Genomic DNA, 20,549 nt, shown 5'->3' on the forward strand with positions numbered 1-20,549 from the left:
ATAGCCTTTTTCCAGTAGATAAGTGGTCAAAGGATATGAACAGTTCTCAAAAGAATTGCAAAGTGTTCACAACCACATAAAAAAAAAATGTTCCAAATCACTAATAATAAGAGAAATGCACATCAAAACAACTCTGAGCTTTATCTTACATCCTGCCAATTAACAAAAATGACAGAAATTGACAACAGTGTTAGAAGGGTTGTGAAAAGATAGGCACACTAATCCATTTTTTGAAACTGTTGAGTGGTATAAACATGCTGGAAAGCAATTTGGGATTATGCAAATAAAGTGACTAAAATGTCCAAAAGATTCTCTTGCTAGGTTATAACCCAAGGAAGCCATCCATGAGAAAAAGTCCCCGTATACTCCAACATATTTATAACAGCACTTTTTGTGTTAACTAAGAATTGTAAACAAGTAGATGCACATCAGTTGGAGAAATAGCTAAACAAATTGTAGTACATGAATGTGATGAAATATGACTGTATTGTAAGAAATGATGTGTGTGATGCATACGGAGAAGCATGGGAAGATCTATATGCACTGATGTCGAGTGAATTAAGCAGAACCAAGAAAACATTACACGTGGTGACTGTGACAATGCAAATAGAAACAACGACACTGAAAAAAAGTAAATGAAACAAAATTATAAATATCAAGTAGGACTCAAATGAAGAGAAAGGAGAAGACACTCTGAATCTACCCACTGGTTGTGAAGGAGGGGAACAGAGGGGGGAGTAAAGGATCCACAAGTATCACACGTTGAACATGTTTTTGGACTTTTTCAGTACGTCAGTCAGTTGTACTGACTTTTTTTTCCTCTCAAAAAATACTATTTTTCATATGGGGTGGCTCTTGGGGAGGAGGAGGAGAAGGATATATGGGATATTAAGGTGAGATAAGAAATAGAAAATGTCAGTAAACAGTGTTTTTAAAGAAAACAGAAGAGAAAACAGAGCCACAGATCACATTGGTTAGACTTAGAAGGGGACGTAGAACAAAAGCCTTTTCTTTCTTTGTTGTTTATTAGTTTTGTTTTACCCCTTTATGTTTACCTATGTTTGTTTGACTGTTTAATGGTGTATGAATTACTTTGAACAAGCAATAATTTTGGTTATCTGGGCACTGTAACCTTTCTTTTTGCATCTAGGTTTAACCACACCAGTAGACTTGAAACTGAAATTGATCCCCATATTGCAACACATGCATCATGATGCAAGCCTGGCTTCCAGTGCTCGGCAGCTCCTACAACAGCTGGTCACATCCTATCCCTCCACGAAGATGGTCATTGTTACACTGCACACTTTTACCCTGCTTGCTGCTTCATCTTTGGTTGATACTCCGAAGCAGGTAATTTTAATTTTCTTTATTAAACAAATTGTTTCTTCAGGCACTTAAAACTAATAAGTTTGTTCACGCCTCATAAATACGATAAAAATAGGCATTTCAGTTTTGATGACTCTTTAAAAGCTGCATTCTCTAGTAGATAGTAGTTAAACCTCCATATATTTGCTCTTTACTTTGTTGTGGTTGCTGTACCAATATTTGTAAATCCTTAAGATAAAATAAATAGTAGTAGTTTCACATCTGGTCATTTGAAAGCCATTCATTACCAGCTGAAACATTTTTATTTCTTTAGTGACTATAAGAAAGCCACCCTGAAAGATAGTCCTTTGCATATGCAAGATCTTTAATCTTGCAGTTACTTTTATGTCTATTATGGGGAAGTTAAAAAGTTTGAATAAGATTCATAATTTTTATTTAGCTTATAAAAGCCCATAATTTGAGGGGCTGTATAGATATTGGTAGAGATAGGACTGTTCAAATTGCAAGTGTATTATGTAGGCCTTTACCTACATATGGCCAGTTATAATACTACCTTTGTATTTATTCACTACCAAGGCTTCTTTCTACTCCACTATTTCCTCCAAATAAGTTTCAGGGGCCGTGGATCAGGTCTGGGTCAGGGGGCTTTGACCCACTGTCACTTCTTCACGTCTTTTCTTCCCCCTCGAGCGTAGATACCTGACTCTTGCTTTTTCCTTTACTGTTTGAGTCTCATAGTTCAGTTATGTTTCTCATATACAGGCTCCTCTATTTTAACTACCTCCTCCTTTTCTGTTTTCAAACTTTTGCCTGCCACTTCATAGAAATTTCTCTGCTGCCCCAGTTTTCATGTATCTGTTTTTTTGTTCCATTTGTGAGCCAGAGAACATTTCTAGTTGCGACTGAGAAGGAAACAGTGTTTCCATGAATATTAGTAAATTATTATTATTCATTTTTCCTACTGTTCCTATCAGTCATTAAAATTTATATGCTTTTATGTAGTCCTTAGTAACAGATATTGCAATTGTAACCTTAGGTTTTTCTGGATTAATTACATGTTATGCTAGTAACTTCCTTTTTTAGGGTCGCCTTAAACTCCCTGCTAAGATTTTAAAGCACCCCAATCTCATCAGAAACACAGTTACAAACCAACCTCTAAAGTGTGAGTTTAAGTTGGTTCTCATTATTTTCAGTTTCAAAAAGAAATTCAGTCTCCAAATTCCTTGTTGGAAGGGGACACCCCATTCCACAATGACTAGCAGTTCATTTCTAGAGCTCTTAAAAATGCCCAGAAATCCCCTTTAAATACTGTAGGTTTCCATTTACTCCTCATCTACCTCTAATTAAAGCTTCTTTTACTAATTTACTAGCATTCAGAAATTTTTAAAAGCTGTTTTGTTCAATTTTATTATGCTTTTGATTAATCAGTAGCATAGCAAAATTATGTTTATGTTTCATAGCAAAGATACACTGTCTGTATCATGACTTAGATGTTTTTGCATAGTCATGGAAATAAACAACTATTTACAGTAAGATTTCTGTGGGAACTTAAATTTTGATTTTTAAACTAATTACTTAATTAAACAAATGAACTTTTAGAACAACCTACAGGCATACCTCCTTTTATTGGCCTTTGCTTTATTGTCCTTCATAGATAGTGCGTTTTTGTTTTGTTTTTTTACAAATTGAAGGTGTGGCAACCATGCATTGAGCAGATCTTTTGATGCCATTTTTTCCAACAGCACATACTCACTTCGTGTCTCTCTGTCACATTTTGGTAATTCTCACAGTATTTTAGACTTTTTCATTGTTTTTATATCTGTTAGGGTGATCTGTGATCAGTGATCTTTGATGTTACTATTGTAATTGTTTTGGGGTGCCACAGGCACCACCCACATAAGATAATGAACTTAATTGATAAATGTTGTGTGTGTTCTGACTGCTGTACCTATTGACTGTTCCCTTGTGTGTCTCCCCCACTCCTTGGGCCTCTATATTCCCAGTAATGGAATTAGGCCAATTAATAACCCTACAATGGATTCTAGATCTTTAAGTAAAAGGGAAGAGTCATCAGTTAATGGCAGACTTCATTGTTATCTTATTTTAAGAAATTACCACAGCCACCCCAACCTTTAGCAACCACCCACCCTGATCAGTGGAGGGCAAGACCCTCCACCAGCAAAAAGATTACGACTTGCTGAAGGCTCAGATAATGATGAGCATTTCTTAGCAATAAAGTATATTTTATTAAAGTATTTACATTTTTTTTTAGACATAATACTATTGTACACTTAATAGACTACAGTATAGTATAAACATAACTTTTATATGCACTGGGAAACCAAACAATTTGTGTGACTTGCTTTATTATGTTTGTTTCCTCGTGGTGGTCTAGAACTGAACCTGAAATATCTCTAAGGTATGCCTGTGTTTATAAGTTAACGAAATCTCTATTGCCTTGAGCGTGAAAAAATACAAAATGTTTTATTAAAATATGTCTTGGTAATTTATAATTTATTCCATTAGTTCTCAAATAAAATTTTTAAGCCCTAATTTGTGTTATATTGTTTATGATTCATAACTTTCTTCCTTTATAGATTCAGCTCCTATTACAATACTTGAAGAATGATCCCAGGAAAGCAGTAAAGAGACTTGCTATTGAGGACTTGAAGTTACTTGCAAATAAAACACCACATACATGGAGCAAAGAAAACATTCAGGTGTGTAGACCTTAAGCATCAGTATTTTTGCATGAGGTTTTAAATGTGATTTAAAATGTGGTCGGGGCCAGTTTTGTTCTTTGTTTCTTTTTCAAGTAATACAGTTTTAATGATCAGTGTTCCAAGTGAATAATCTACATTTCTGATAGAAATTGATAATTCAGTAGATCTAAATCAGACTCTTTTTGTTAAGTATTAAGCTATATCTTCATTTGTGAATTTAACATATGGCCAGAATTCAAGATCTAAAAAATACTTGGTTTTACAGCACCACGTTTCTGATGCTGACCCCTTCTTCCCAGTCTCCATCTTAACCATTTACCAGTGACATAAAGATGATGTCTGTTTTTCTGTTTTCCTACAAACTTCCTGCTGCAGTATGCCTTTCTCATTCTCTTTAGTGTTGGGCAATAGCTATGTTTTTCCTTTATCTTTTCCTTCTTGTTCAAATTCAGGGAAAATGTAGTCACTAACATTTTTCCATCCCTGCCTAGGAGACATAATCTTTCTTTTTCATGGAGAGAAAATGTTCTAGAATTTTCTGTTGCTTTTTAATAATAGCAAACCTCACTTTCAAGTTTTCTTAAAAATCTTAATTATGTAGTCTTTATTTCTAGCTTTCATATTTTATCAGATTGTAGACTTATCCCACTGAAAATTATGTATTCATCATAAAGAATGCTGAAATTTAATTAACCAAATATAATTATTTAGTTGTTTTCTTTAAATCCTGAGGGAATGGACTTTATATTTCATGAACAAAATTTTCTTCCTCATGCCACTTGGCTGTCTTTATTTTAGACTAAACCTAAAGCAGGTTCAAAGGCTTAAGAATGCAGTGAGCGCACATAAAAGATAAAAACTAATTAAGTCAGATACTAAATCAAAGATTAAAAGAAACAAGTTAAAGAATGAAAACCTTAAACCAATACTCAACTTCTCCTGGAGAATCATCATAGCTAGGAAAACATTCCGTAGAGGTGAAGCAAGGTGAAGATTTTAACATGGACTTCTGGGCTAGTATTTTATCCTGCTAGCTGCAGAAAAGCAAAATCATCCTGCCCTCGTAAAGGACCGGTCCACGCTGAATAAAAGAGCACTGTTCCTATAGCAGCCCTTAAACTCAGAAAAACAGAACTACCATTTTTAAAAAATACTTTTTATGGAAAGCTTTTGTCTTTATATCACCTAGGTTTACCACTCTTCCACTCTGTTTCCCACTCCCAGAGAGCTGTCCGTTATAACAATGAATTTTTTAAAAAATAAAAAGAAGGGAGCTAGGTGGCACAGTTGGTAGAGCACCGGCCCTGAAGTTAGGAGGACCTGAGTTCAAGTCAGGCTCAGACCAAACACTTGACACTTACTAGCTGTGCGACCTTGGGCAAGTCACTTAATCCCAATTGCCTAAAAAATAAAAAAAATAAAAAGAGTAAGAGAAAAATTCATCACAACTGATCAATACATTGAAAAACAAATCTTTATTCTTTTTACCTAAGTGCCTCCATTTTGTATATAGGAATCCAATTTACTCAATTATTACTTAGGAAGTAGTACAGTAGAATAATACTTAACTCTTTTTGTTCCCTGTCTTAGGTTCTCTCAGCCTAATACAGCTGTGAGAAATGAATAGGTCTTTTTGGGGAGATACTCATACTATAAAGACAATTACTCACATTTATATAGGGCTTGGTGTATAGTTAGAAGCATATTGTATATCTTTCACACCTATGGGTAGGAGAAGTATTCTTTACCAAATAAAGAACAAAAGCAATTTTAGAAGATAAATTAGATAACTCAGATTACATAAAACTGAAAAGGTTTAATACAAAATTAGATAAAAAGGAAAATAATCAAATTGCAAAATATATGATCCTATGAACCTGTGATGTAGGTAGTATAGGTGTTACTGTCCCTATTTTAAAGACAAGGATATTAAGCTTCTTACGAATTAAGTGACTTGCTTATAGTCCCATAGTTATTAAGTGTGTAAAGCAGAACTGGAACCCATATCTCTTGACTTTCTTACCATTATAACCATTTACCAACATAACACTCTTAACATTATACTTAGTACACTGCCTCTCTGTACTGTTGATTATGTCAGGCTATTTTTAATCTATTTGTTGAGTGACTTTCAATGAGTCCACTAACTCTAACCCCATTGGCTTGAAAGACTTCATGTGTTCTTTCAGAAGAGAATAGCTTGCTTCTCAGCAGGATAGATGAGGACTACTGACTTGCTCCTTTCTCTTTTTCTTAAATACTGAATAGCAGTATGCATATAAAAACAAATGTACTAGTGCATTGAAGGCTAAAATTATAATTCTAAATTTAAACTAATAATTGGGGTGACATTTATTTGTTCACATTGTTGAAGGTGGCCTCAGATTTGACATTGCCTTTTTGTGACTTTATGTGTTTACTAGATTAAATCCTAGTCAATCAGCAAGCATTTATTAAGTGCAAACTGTGTGCGAGGCACTGTACTAAGTGCTGGATATATGAAGAAAGGTAGAAGACAGTCTTTACTTTCAAGGAAACTCAGTCTGTGAAGGAGACAACATACAAATAACTATGTATGAACAGCTCTATACAGAACAAATTGGAAATAATCAATGGAGGGAGGGTGCTAGCATTATGGGGGATTGGGATCAGCTTCTTAGCTGGGACTTTGAAGGAAGCCACGAGTTGAGATGAGGAAGGAGAGAGTTCCGAGCATGGGGGACAGCCAGTGAAAATGTCGTTGTCGGAAAATGAAGTGTCCCATGTGAGGAACTGCAAAGAGGCCAGTGTTACTGGATCATGGAGTGGAGTAAGAAGACTGGAAAGGCAGAAAATGGCCTGGTTCTGAAGGACTGTGAACACCACAAAATTATGTTTGATTTTGGAGATAATAAGGAGCCAATGGAATTTATTGACTTGGGAAAGGGATAGGAGGATGATCTGATCAGACTTGCACTTTAGTAAGATCATTTTGACAACCTAATGAAAGGTGGTCTGTGGGGGCAGAGACTTAAGGCAAGGAGAAGGCTACTGAAATAATGTAGTATTGAGATGAAGTCTGAACCAGGATGGTAGCAATGTCAGAGAAGAGAAGGGTAGGGGTGGGGTGGAGAGGAGGGGGTTGGAGTGTGAATTACAGGAATGTAGAATTGACAGTATTTGGCAGCTGATTAGTTATGAAGGGTGAAAGAGAGTGAAAAGTCTTAGATGACAAGTTACCTAGATGAGCCTTGGTAACTAGGAATATGCTAGTGTCCTCTAAGTAACAGGAAAGTTAGGAAGAGGGAGGACTTAGTGGGAAAGATTTATATTCTTCATATATCTTATTGTCTCTTAAAGGCAAGGATACTTGTACATGCCTAGTAGTTGTTTAATAAATGCTTGCCTACCTGAATTTATTATGACCTATTGACCAAAAGCATGTTTTGGAATGTATCAGATCTCATAAGAGTCACTTCAACTCGCTGAGCGTTTAAATGCCTGTTATGTGCAGAGTTCAGTATTCATAGTTAGGAGAGATGCAGGTAAGACATAGAACCTGCTTTCATGGAGTTTAGACTCCAATAGATAGATATGACACATAAACAAAATAACACTAATTCATCAATGCAGGTAGCTAGGTAGTCAATGGCTGGAAGTCAGAAAGACCTGAGTTCAAATCCAGCCTCAGACATTTACTAGATGTATGACCTTAGGTAAGTCACTTAACTTTTCTTTTCCTCAGTTTCCTCAACTATAAAATGGAGATAATAATGGCACCTGACTCCCAAGGTTATTGTGAATATCAAGTAAGATTATATTTGTGAAGTGCTTAACTTAACACAGTGCCTGGCACATAGTAGACAATATATAAGGGTTAACTATGATGATGATAATTGAGTAGAAAAGAGGTCCAAGCAAAGTGAAGAGAGGGTATTTGTTCATTATAATTTTTCAAAAAAGACTTTTCTCAAAGGTATCAAAGTGATTTTGATTTTCCCCCATATAAAATGGTGTAACTGGTACTTAATTTGTTTAGAATCTAGAAAAGTTGAACTGAATGGATTATATCAGAATGCTAGTGGGAAGTGATTTAACCTTTTTATTTATGTCAATTTTGAATTTCAGATGCTCTGTGAATGTGCCCTCCAAACCCCTTATGACAGTTTGAAACTAGGAATGCTCTCTGTCTTGTCCACGTTGTCAGGGACTATAGCGATCAAACATTACTTCAGCATTGCTCCAGGTAAGGAGGAAGAGAGGTCTTCTGTGAGTTATTACTCATTTTCATAAAATTAGGTTACATGTTTAATTATCTTGAGCTTATAAAAAAATATTCAAATCCTTAAAGATCCTAACGTATTTTCATAGTATTCCAGCTTTCATTATAGTTATTGAGTAGGCCATCAGTTGACAACTTATTTTTGATGGAACTGAATCACAATTCAAGAGCATTGCTCTCTTTTGACCTATTAAAAAATTTCCTGTGTGGGTAGAACAGTACTTTTATGGATGCTTAAAATGGTAATGTGATTTTATATTTAACCTGACCCCCAAATGGATGATCATTGTACTTACAAAGGCATATTATAACCAACAAAACTGATTAAATCCCATCTCTGTCACAGTACAAAAATACATGTTAAGTCGTACCCAAAAAGTAGTAGTTTACTTACCAATAAGGCTTTTATCCTGAATTTTTTTTCCAGCAAGGTTTTTGGGATATTTTGCTCTGTTTTTGTTTTTAGAACGAATTAAGTCATCTGATTGAACAACTCTGTTGCAAAGAGCTGCAGTAGACGAGATTTTGACTCATATGTAAGACAATTCTCTTTTTAAAAATATCCCAGAGAAAGTAAAACTGGACATGTCAAGTGTGAAATAATCAAATACACTTGTGGCTTGATGTTTCTTTCAATCAACTCCATATATCATGATTTAGAGCTGGAAGAGACCATAGAGATTATCCTAATCACCACATTTTAGAGGTGAAGAAAATGGGCCCCAAGAAGTAAAATTACTTTCCCATGATCACATAGGGAGTAAATAGCAGAGTCAGGAGGTGAGCCTGGGTTCTCTGACTTCAAACTCAGTGCTCTTTTTACAATGCCAGGCAGTTTAAGTACAGTTATCCCTTCCACATCAAGGGGGTTAGGGATGCAGTGCTCCTGAGATCTAGAAAATTCATGTAAAATTTTTTGGCCCTCCCTTCCTACCAGAGAAGAAGTCTGAATTTTTTATTTTTCTTTTATGGGGTGTTTACAGTACCTTATTATAAAATTTGGGTTAAATATTTGGTTATAGGCTCTGTGTTATCTGCTGGCCTTCATATGTCATATGTAGTTATATAAAAACACTTTTACTTAGTAATTGTTCTTTATTAGCCGTACAAAGGGAGAGGAGTAATGTTATGGCTAACACTCAGAATCATTCACATTTGGCTTTGCTGAATATTTTGTATTTCTATTTTAATATAATTAGTGTTCCCAGTATTCTAGATAAATCATACCTTAAATCTAGTAATGAAATTATGTTATGATGGCCATATTCAATAAAAAAGTTAGTTATTTCCCTCATTCCCCCCCCCCCCATTCAGCTCTTTTTTACCTCCCCAAATACAGGGAATGAAAGGCATCTCTCACATAAGCACAAAATACCAAACTCCTGTCTTTCTAGCTCACACTTTCATGGGGGGAAGAGATAGGATACATAAGAGAGCAATCTAACTGTCCAGCTGGGCTGCTGTATGTATATAATAAATGAATAAAAAGAAAGATTTCTCACCAGTAATGATTTGTACTATATATCACTTTGCAGCTTACAAGTATTTTCCTTCCAGCAACTCTGTGGAGTAAGGTAGGCCACTAGGTGTCACAGTGGATGGATTTCTGGGCCTGGAGTCAGGAAGGCCTCAGTTCAAATCTCACCTCAGACATTTCCTAGTTCTGTGACCCTGGGCACATTACTAAACCTCTGTTTGCCTGGGTTTTCTGAACTCTAAAATGGAGAGAATAATAGCACCTACCTCCCAAGGTTGTTATGAGGTTGAAATGAGATAATAATTATAAAGAACTTAACATAGTGTATGAGATTTGGTAGGTGGTATTTAAATACTGGGAGTAAGAGTACCTTCATTTTTCAGATGATAAAATTGAAGCCCAGAGAGATTGTGACTAATTATTGGATATACTTTTATTAGGTTTTCAGGCTAGAACTTAAAACCTAAGTCTTTGGACTCTGAGTCTAGTTCTCTTTCCGTTGTACCATACTTCTTTGTAAGTAAGCATGGTTGGTGATTTCACTAGAAATTAATAACATGTAGTCAAGACAATTTTGTTACTTGAAATATGATTGTGTTATTAAATAATATTAAGGTAATATTAATATTTAAGTAATAGTAAAGCATTGTTATTGATATGCTCTAAAGTATAACCAGGGAAGTTATTTCCAAAGAATTAGAATTTGGTGATCTATCATAAGGGAACAAAGTCCACTGCAAGAGAGGCCAGGGCACACAGTTCTGACTTGGTCTTAAAGAAGGGGTCATTTTAAGACATTACACCCGTCTCTCCTTTTCTGTCTTCCTTTGGAGTTTGGCCCCTCCTGTTACCTTTGGATTGAAAATCTAGGCCCAAAACTAAATCTGCATAATACAGTTATTCCACCATCAACCTTCATATGTCAAAAGAAAAAAGAAATACTGCAGCTTATGGCCCAGGCTATAAGGGAAGTGCTGTTGTGCATGAAGAGAACAGTGTTCTGGAGTCCTAGTTCTCACTTGCTGCTCACCAGATGTGTGGTCTTGATTAAGTCTACATGAATTACTATTCTCTAAGCATGAAATACATGTGTAAATAGTTTGAGAGCAAAGCTAAATATGAGACTGTTGGTCTTTTCTCCAATATTAGGCTTGTAGCATCACCTATTTTAATGTAGTCCATCCTAAAAGTGTGGCATCTTGATTCCTACAGTATAGTCATAGTTCTGTTATTTGGTTTTTACATTAGTTCTTGTTAGATTTGTTTTTAAAGGTAAGCTCAGGGTAGACTTAGGATGTGAAATCAATTTAAAAATACTTTTATCTAGCCATTCTTTTCTTCCTGACAAAGGGAGAAGAAATGATGTTGTAATACTGGTAGGAATAGAAAAATGAGATAGAAGTAAGGGAAGAGGTTTTAACTTACAAATGAAAAAGGGCATATAATCCACATTAGGGAGTTGCTTATGAATTACATATTTAGTAGTTACTGACAAATTACATGTTGTACCGTTTGGCTTTTTTCCTCTTTTCATTTAGGAAATACAGTTACTTCACCAAGATCATCTGATTTAGTCAGATTGGCCCAAGAATGCTGTTACCATAATAACCGAGGTATTGCAGTTCATGGAGTGAGGGTCCTAACTAATATAACTGCTTCTTGTCAAGAAAAAGGTAATTTTAAGCAATTTTTTGGGTTGGGGACTCACATGCTTATCTGAGCTTGGTTTTGTCTTTTTTGTTTTGTTTTTTTTTTGTAACCTCCTGTCATTATCACCTTAAGTAGTTTGTTCTGTCATAGGGTTTAATTGGTAAATTTAGAGGTGGAAGGGACCCTACCTAGTCTAATGATTTGTGAGGTTGTGACTTGTCAGCCAAGGGGTCACAAAGCCAGTAAGTATCACAGGTGGGATTTAAACCTAGGTCTTCCTGACAGGACTAACCAGGACAGATTAGTGTCAGTGGTATTTTCTCGGCAAAGTTACTGGAGTGGTTTGCCATTTCCTTCTCTAGTGGATTAAGACAAACAGAGGTTAAGCAACTTTTCCAGGGTCACACAGCTATTAAGTGTCTAAGGCCAGATTTGAACTCAGGTCTTCCTGACTCCAGGCTCAGCCCTCCATCCGCTGAGCCACCTAGCTGCTTTATATTCAGATATCTATATCTGTATCTACATGTATGAATATACAGTGTTCCAAAAGTCTTAGTACAATTTAAAGCTTTAATAGTTTAAAACTATGCTAAAACTTTTAGAACATCATGTAAAATCCCTGTACCCAGAGCAGATATTTATGGTGTATATTGTATATATCACCTTAAATATCTTAAATACAATCACCATATTCAAATTCAATTCAGTAAACATTTATTAAGCCGCTACTGTGTACTAGATACTGTGCTAGCCACTTGGGATACAAATAACAAAGAGTCCTTGTCCTCAGAGAGCTTACAATCTAATGGGGGAAGACAACACATAAAGGGAAGTTGAAAAGAGTAGGGTTACAGGTATGGGGATTGAGCGGGGTGGGAGTGCGGGAGCTGAGAAGTTACTAGGTGCAAGAGCAGGGTGTCTATGGATTGGAAACCAAGCAGAGCTTCTGATAGAAAAGTGGAGAGTTCAGATCCAGCCTCCTATAAAGAAAGAGTTTGAGAGGAATTTAAAGTGCTCTACCCTGTAGCCTTCCAGTCTGAGGGAGTAGGCCACTGAGGGAATTGATGAAAGGTGTTGAGTATCAAAAATTGAGTCAGCATGATGATGAAATTTCAGGTTATTAAGTTAGACTTATCAAATAACTACAGAACTATCACTCTTAAGTAGTGAAAGGGTATTCAGACAGCAATTTTGATACAAAGGATTTCATTCTTTTTTGGTCTGACTTTACATGCTAAAGAGATTACAAGGGTTCTGGTTTGGTTTATATTTACATCTTAGAAGTATAATTCAGCTTTCATTAGAAACTATATGTCTCTGTTTTCCTGAATAACATTTCCATGGAAATTAGTTAGAGTGGTCTCCATATAATTTATGTATCTGTTAGAGGGCAGTATTAGGCATATAGATATTAAACATGCTACCCATGAAAGAAGACATAAAGCATGCTTTATGCTTACTGTTTCTTGTAGTATTCCCCACCTGAGAGTTTCCATTACTCTCTAACTTTATGATGTTGACGTTTGGTTTTAATAAGTATTGGGAGTTGTTCATATTTTTCATTAAGTAATGAAGAAAGTAATAAAGTATAAAGATTTGAATTTCAGAAGAAATGCTACATTCATTTTTTTTTCTCCATGGATTATTTCAGTCTTTTAATTACTGCCTTTGTAATAGCCTTGTGAATTTTAAGGACTTCTGTTTTTCAAGCTGTTTGTTCTCAGTGTACTTATATTTTATTTTTAGTATTTTATCACACAAGAACATGCAATTTATTTCTTTAGAACTTTTGGCATTGGAGCAGGATGCAGTCTTTGGCCTTGAATCTCTCCTAGTACTTTGTAGTCAAGATGATAGTCCAGGTGCTCAAGCAACTTTAAAGGTAAAAAATTACTTGTTTAACATAATTTTTTTTATATTACATAAACAAAAAGCTTTATTTTAATCTTTACTTTAAAATCTAGTCTTTTAATCTAAAGTATCACAGAAGATGCACAAAATAAAAATTTAAGCTGATTTTTTTTTTCGCCATGGAGAACCAAACGTATGTTTACGTGGTAGAGTTTTGAAAACTATAAAGCAGATAAAGTTGACAGTGTCTTCTGATTTGGAGTTTATAATCTGAAACATGCAACATTGATGGCAAAACTAAAGACATATATAAAGGCATGTAAACTGTATATTTTACCAAGAGCTGTTGGAATGATACATTTATCTGACATTCATGAATATAAATATCTGTTATATATGAAGTTTCATGGTGCTGGGTTTTGATACTGTAGTACTAATGACCAGTTAGGAAAAGCTTCTTAGGGGCCGCTAGGTGGTGCAGTGGATAGAGCACTGGCCCTGGAGTCAGGAGGACCTGAGTTCAAATCCTGCCTCAGACACATAACACTCACTAGCTGTATGACTCTGGGCAAATCACTTAACCCCAATTACCTCACCAAAAAGAAAAAAGAAAAAGAAAAAGGTTCTTAGAGACCTTAACTGGCAAAATGGCAAGTCAGTTATTTTCTGCAACCTTCAGCAACCCAAAAAACCTCAGAAAAAGGGAATTATGCACCAGATACAGAGTGCTAAAACTGAAAACTGAATCCACAAGAGAGAAATATCACATAAGATATGTGATATTTAAAAAAAAAAACTTTCATGCTTCAAACTTTAAAGGACACAATGGTTAAATTTCACATTTTCAGTAATACTAAGTTTATAGTTAGTCAGGAGAAAAAATATTCAAATATGAAGAGAGATAAATTTGAATAACTCAAGATTATGAAGAAGAAATCAACAAGAAATTAAGAAATCAAAAAGAAATCAGAGAAAGGAATAGTGTGTATATATATATATATATATATATATATATTTTTAAAGCAACCCAAATGACATCTTAAACATTTTCATCTAAACAACACTGATAAAAAAGATAGACCTTTCCAGAGGGGAAGCATTTAAAGCATTTTTTAAAAACAAAACAGAGATGAGTAGATTCTTCTTGCAAGTAACAGAGACACAAAAAAGGTAAATAAATACAATTATAAGAAAAAACTAATCAATTAAATCAATTTTTAGGCATATAGGCTATCATTTAAAAATAAATTGAACTAAGGAGTGGAAGAAAGAACAAACAGGCTGGCAAATCAGAAGAGAAGGAGGAAAAGAATTACTAATACTCTCCTTACATCCTACAACTGAATTAGTATCTTTTTTTAGGAAGCAATAATATACTGGAAAGTTAAATGTATGGTAAGGAAATGGTTAAGCAGCAGAAGTAAGGTAGTGATGTCCACCCATCAAGCCCATAGGTGAACTGATGAAGATGTAATTCCTTAGTATTTTTAACAAGAGTGAGGGCTGTGGGAAAATGACAAAATCAGCATAAGGCAAGATAGAAGAGTAAGGAGAGAATTTCAGCCTCAATATTGGGAAATTAAAGAAATAAATGGCACTAAAGAACATTGCCCTGGGGGGCAGGAAATATATGTCTATGACAAGAGACAGGGACTTTTTTTAATGCGTTTCACCTGAGGGAAATTTGCACATTAGAAGACCATCTTTCCTGAGAAAAAAGTTTACAAGCACATGATCTTACCCCATAGAATGGATGCCAGAATACCCAAAGGTAACCAGTGTCCAGAAGTATAAAGAGAAATTAAGAACCAGAGATAGGATAGCCTTCATTTAGGCGTGGATAATGAACATGGCATGAGAGCATAAGATAAGACTTAGGCTTATGTCTTGGGACACAGTGACTCCCACAACATATCTCTACTTCTATCTAGCATTGCTTCCTTCATAAACTTAGTTGTAGTTATGAGCAACAGAGACCAGTTGGCGGGTTGTAAACAAGACACTTAACCCTCCTTATACCATAATTGTTAAGGGTCTACCTAGATTATGTAGTTTCATATCACTAAAGGTCATCTAGATCATTTGATCCAACCCACTCATTTTACAGATATGAAAAATGAGAGTCATCCCTCATTCTGAGGGTCAAGTGATAATATATCCCAGGTTACTGGTCCCCTCCATTTCTGAAATTCCTTGTTTCTAGAGCAAGGATTTTACTCAAGAGCCACTAAACTTTTAGAATGTAATGGCACTTCCAAGAAAAGGAAGAAACCTGTTTTCTTACTCTGCAGAGGGCAAGAAGAGTCTCTAGGATATTGTGCAAGGCCTTTTTATTCCATGTAGTTGGGTACAGATGACCACTGAGGTCCTGTCCTTCAGTTTCTCTGATTCTGTGAATAAAGACCCAGAGATAATGACATTTAAATTTGGCCATAAAATTTTTTTTCCTCTTGATTGTCTAGTAGCTCCTCAGGATTAGTTCCCGGTATATCATTAAGGCATTGGCTTTACTTTGATTATTTAATTTAGTTTTAAGCATGGTGAAGTTGGTAAATCTTATTATAGGATTGTATTGATTCAATACATGAAGTATTCATAAAAGAAAATGATATTCTGTCTTCAGGAATTAGCCCACCATGTTGCTGATAATCAGTGTACATGATTCTTTTGCATTAAGGATGAATTTAGACACTGGAAAATGAGAATTGACTAAACTCTGATTTTTTTTTTATTTTGATATGCAGATTGCTTTGACTTGTATGGTGAAGCTAGCCAAGTGCCGTCCTCATCTCAGCCAGTCGGTGGTTGAGTCTTTGCTAACTCAGTTGCACAGCGCCCAGGACGCATCCAGGATTCTCATGTGCCACTGTTTGGCTTCCGTTGCCATGCAGCTGCCAGTGTTGGGTGATGGGATGCTTGGAGACTTAATGGAGCTCTACAAAGTGATTGGACGTTCTGCTACAGATAAGCAACAGGAGCTTTTGGTAGGAAACCACTTCTTTGGATTACATTCTGGATGAATAGGACTCAGTCCAGGTGTATCTATTTTGAGAACTTTTAAACTACTATACAACTTAGTGAAGCTGACAGGTTAATAATAATCAAGCTGATACTTGCATAACATTTTAAAGTTTTGCAAAATAGTTTACAGATATTACAGTCAGTAAACATTTTTTTAGTGTCTACTCTGTGCCAGACACTTTGCTAAGCACTTGGGAAACAAAAAGAAGCAAAAGAAGTTCCTGCCTTTAAGGCACTCATGGTATTACAATTGTAAAACATGTTGGGTGTAGAGTCAGAGGGTGTGGATTCTCATCTCGCCTGTATGACTTTGGGCAAGTACCTTCAACCCTTTCCATTCCCTGTCATGCATTAGTTTCTTTATATGTAAAATGAAGAGATTGGACTAGGTGACCTTAAAGGTCCCTTCCAACTCTAAATCTGTGCTCTTAGTCTTTTTTGATCCTTACACCAACCCTTTGAAGTAAATATGTCATAGTCCTTGACCTAATATTTATGAAAGCCAGTGGTAAAGAATCAGAGATGTATATGTGAAAGTATGAAGTTAATAGGAATATTTACAGAGAGAATTGACTTGAGAGCTGGAATTAGAACCATAATGCTTGATTAATTTTGAACATTGAACATTATTTGAGTTAGGTTATCAGTCATGATCTGGGAAGTCCTTTTTAGCTTTGAACACATCAAGCTTCTTCTTAAACTACCTTTTTTTCCTAAGAACCTTCAGGGGAGTGGAAGGGAACAAGCATTTATTAGTTGCCTTACTATGTGCATGGCATTTTAATATACATATGTACATATATGCATGTGTGTGTATATATATGTACATATATACACGCATGTGTGTGTATATAGATGTATGCACACACACATATATGTATGCACACACACGCACGTACACACACACACACATATGTGTGTATATATATGCTTTGCAGGTACCTCATTTGATTCTCACAATAATCCTGTGAAGTAGGTGGTATCATCGTCCCTGTTTTACAGGACAGTTGTTCAACTAAAATACTCCTGCCAATGTCTCAGCTAAATTTCAAGTGACACTTACACACACAAAAAAATTCTATATGTGAAGCAAGTAAATTAGAAATTAAATGCCACTTTTATTTTAAAACAATCAGTTAAAATATCCACCAATTAATAAATCAGTAGGTATTTACAAAGCAAGTGTGTACCAGGTGCCGCGCTTGGCAACAGGCAAACAAAACGATGCCTGCTCCCAGGGAACTTATATTCTAATGGAGACAACAAAGACATTTATAGATGTATATAAGATAAATATAAACACATCTAAATATAAAGTTCTGTTAGATCTCCGTAAGTACAAATAAATAGGAAAAGAAGAAATACAAGGTAGTTTGAGAGTGAGGGCCATGTCAAAGTTGGCTCTTAGGTGTATCTTGAAGGAAGAGGAGGATTCAGTAAGATGGAGATGAAGAGGGAATGCATTCCAGATGTGTGGGACATCAGCACACAAAGATGGGAGACGAAGTGTCCTGGGTAAGGAACAGAAAAGACCATTTTGCTTGGATTAGAGTGTAGGGAGGTAATAATGTCCAGTAAACATGTACTGTAGCTACTATAATCTAGATTGGGTGGGAAATTTTAAGACTGAATCTTAAAGGAGAAGGTCCTGAGTGAATGTGGTAAAGAGGTAGTCTAGCAGTTGCCATGGATGGGGAGCAAGGACAATTCTAACTCCATAAAATCAGAGAGTCAGAAGTTGTAGGTGAAGGTGTAGCCAGGAGTGGAGAAGAGGGGAGAAGGGCAGGTGGTTCTGGTGCAGCACCAGCCAGTGTAGTTTAACTTGCTGACCATGTGGGCCACATCAATTTAATTTGTCCTTCTCCCTCTCTCTCTCTCTCTCTCTCTCCCCCTCTCTCTCTCTCTCCCCCTCTCTCTCTTTTCCTCTCCCTCCCCCTCCCCACTCCAGCTCTGGATTTGGAATCTAGGGAGCTGAGTTTGAATTTTTGCTTAGCTACTTGCTCTTCTGTGTAACTTGGGGCAAGTACGTTGATCTTTCCCAGTCTGTGATTGCTTATATATAAAATGAGGAAGGTGGACTGTTAGTCTCTTCCAGCTTTACATGAGAGATGCTTGCAAATAAAGGAGGGATGATTCTTTTATTGTATTTGTATCCCCAGCTCCTAGTGTGCAGTGCCTGGCACCTTGTAAGGACTTAAATACATATTAATTAATTAAACACTTGAGAAATGCTGGTAGAAACAACTGACTTAAGAGGATATTTACATATGACCAAAAAAATTATTCTATATTTCATCCACAAGAGGGCATTGCATGTTGGCACTTCATTGAGTAGTGCTTTTAGTAACAAAGTTTTGGTAGGAAAACAGATGCCAGTTAAGCCAGTGTGTGAATGCATCAGTATTGTAATTTATCTGAAATAACTAGCTAAGTTCATTTCTAATTGAAATGATTTCATCTTTAAGATGGTCAGTGTTCCTTAACATTTGGGGGAGTTGTTATTTGGTGTAACTTCAGTAAGCTTTTTACTGGAATTGACTGCTAGTATAACTAAATGAACCTTTCAAATTACAGTATAACTAAATGAATCTTTCAAATTACAGGCTATCACTGGGGGATATTTGTTAATTCTTCTTGCTTAAGTAGTTTAGATTTTTTAGCCTGTATTATTCTCATGAAAACAGTTTATGTCTCAGAAGTAAACTGCCTTCCTTGCTATTACTTTTGGTTAAAGTTTAACTAGAATCACAGTATCTTCAAATATTATTGATATTCATGTCTCTGTTGAAGTCTTATGCCAGTGCTACATCCATGGCATGGAATGGAATAGATCCAAAGTTCTCAGAGGTTCTTCCAGTTTATAACATGCCTAAATGGCCTTCCTGGTTTGACCAGGCTTAAGTAGAGGCATGGTGATGTGTTATATTTATGATATCCTAGCTAAATTTGGAGAGGCTTGTTACCAGCTTTGTTTTAGCCACAGCAACTTAGGAAGACTACCTATTAAGGAATAGGGGAGTTACAATCTATTCATCAAAAATAAAATAATGAATCTTTGAAGTTTTGATGAAAATGTCATAACAGAATGAGAAAAGGAGGAGGAACATTTAGCAGTACAAGAGAATCTACCGCTTTAGGGGAATATCATGAAATATCTTTGCCATTATGTGGATAATTATATTAACTTTTTTCTTTTTTCTTTGATATTAGGTTTCTTTGGCTACTGTGATTTTTGTAGCCAGTCAGAAAACATTATCTGCTGAAGTTAAAACTGTTATTAAACAACAACTTGAGAATGTCTCTAATGGTTGGACAGCATACCGGATTGCCAGACAGGCATCTAGGATGGTGGGTACCAACCTTCCAAATCTCCTGTGTTGAGAGAAACAACATAAAGCAACCCTCAGAGTGAGGGATTACCAACCACACTTACTGCTTAGAATGAAAATATGAATTCCAAGGCTTGGGTTAAGAATTTTAATGATGTGGGGGAAGAAATTTTACTTGAAAATTTTTTTCTTAATAAAATGTATATAATATTGACCTATATATCACAAGTCATTGGAAGCTTCTTCAGGAGTCCTAAAGATTTGAGTCTGGATAACTATATCTTGTAAGCATAATCTGTTTATTATCACATCATCATCACTACCTACTTTCCATAAACCCCATCTCTTCCTTTTCCTGTACTCAAAAGAATTCATAAATCTCTGCACATAAGAAATAAATTTTTATGTATCTGCCTTTCACTCCCCAACAATCACCAGAACCTTCACCTGTCCTTTCTAAAGTGGAAAAAACATAGGAAAGGTTTACTGTTTTGTTTTTTAAGGGGATATATAGAATATCAACATTTCAGGAATCTTTGTGATAAAGGTCTTGCAATAATTAAGTTTGAGAAATACTTTAAAAAAAAGTTTTGAGACAGAACACAAATTATTCATCCAATTTCTTTCTTTTCGTAATAGATTCCAGAGTCTTTTGAGAACTGTTCTCCAGAATAGTAGATAGATCAAAAAAGATGTATGCTCAAAGAGAAGTGTATTGGTAGAGTGGGTAGAGGATTTTGGAGTCCAGAAAGCCTAGATTCAAGTCTTAAGCTCTAAAACATGTTAGCTGTGAGACCTGGTGAAGGGAGTTTCCACCTAAGTACTCCCTTACACAACTGAAATCATAGTTACAGTTCCCTACTATCTCCTCCTCTCTCCCAGAAAAAGTGTGCTTTTCCAGATTAGTGAGA

The 20,549-nt window shown here is 35.7% G+C and overlaps 1 protein-coding gene across 1 annotated transcript in view; it reads left to right on the forward strand.

Annotated features, from left to right (window-relative positions):
* The window catches only part of INTS7 (integrator complex subunit 7), a 77,115-nt gene that overhangs the window by 20,513 nt on the left and 36,053 nt on the right, over positions 1-20,549 (forward strand). Inside the window, exons 6-12 of the mRNA XM_027871709.1 lie at positions 1,151-1,350; positions 3,924-4,046; positions 8,157-8,274; positions 11,326-11,460; positions 13,222-13,319; positions 16,033-16,272; positions 19,520-19,657. Coding sequence (XP_027727510.1) covers positions 1,151-1,350; positions 3,924-4,046; positions 8,157-8,274; positions 11,326-11,460; positions 13,222-13,319; positions 16,033-16,272; positions 19,520-19,657 — 1,052 coding nt within the window. The remainder of the gene's footprint in view (positions 1-1,150; positions 1,351-3,923; positions 4,047-8,156; positions 8,275-11,325; positions 11,461-13,221; positions 13,320-16,032; positions 16,273-19,519; positions 19,658-20,549) is intronic.

Source organism: Vombatus ursinus, unplaced genomic scaffold (genome assembly GCF_900497805.2).
Source record: "Vombatus ursinus unplaced genomic scaffold, bare-nosed wombat genome assembly UNPS02014798.1, whole genome shotgun sequence".
In the NCBI taxonomy this organism is placed as follows: domain Eukaryota; kingdom Metazoa; phylum Chordata; class Mammalia; order Diprotodontia; family Vombatidae; genus Vombatus; species Vombatus ursinus.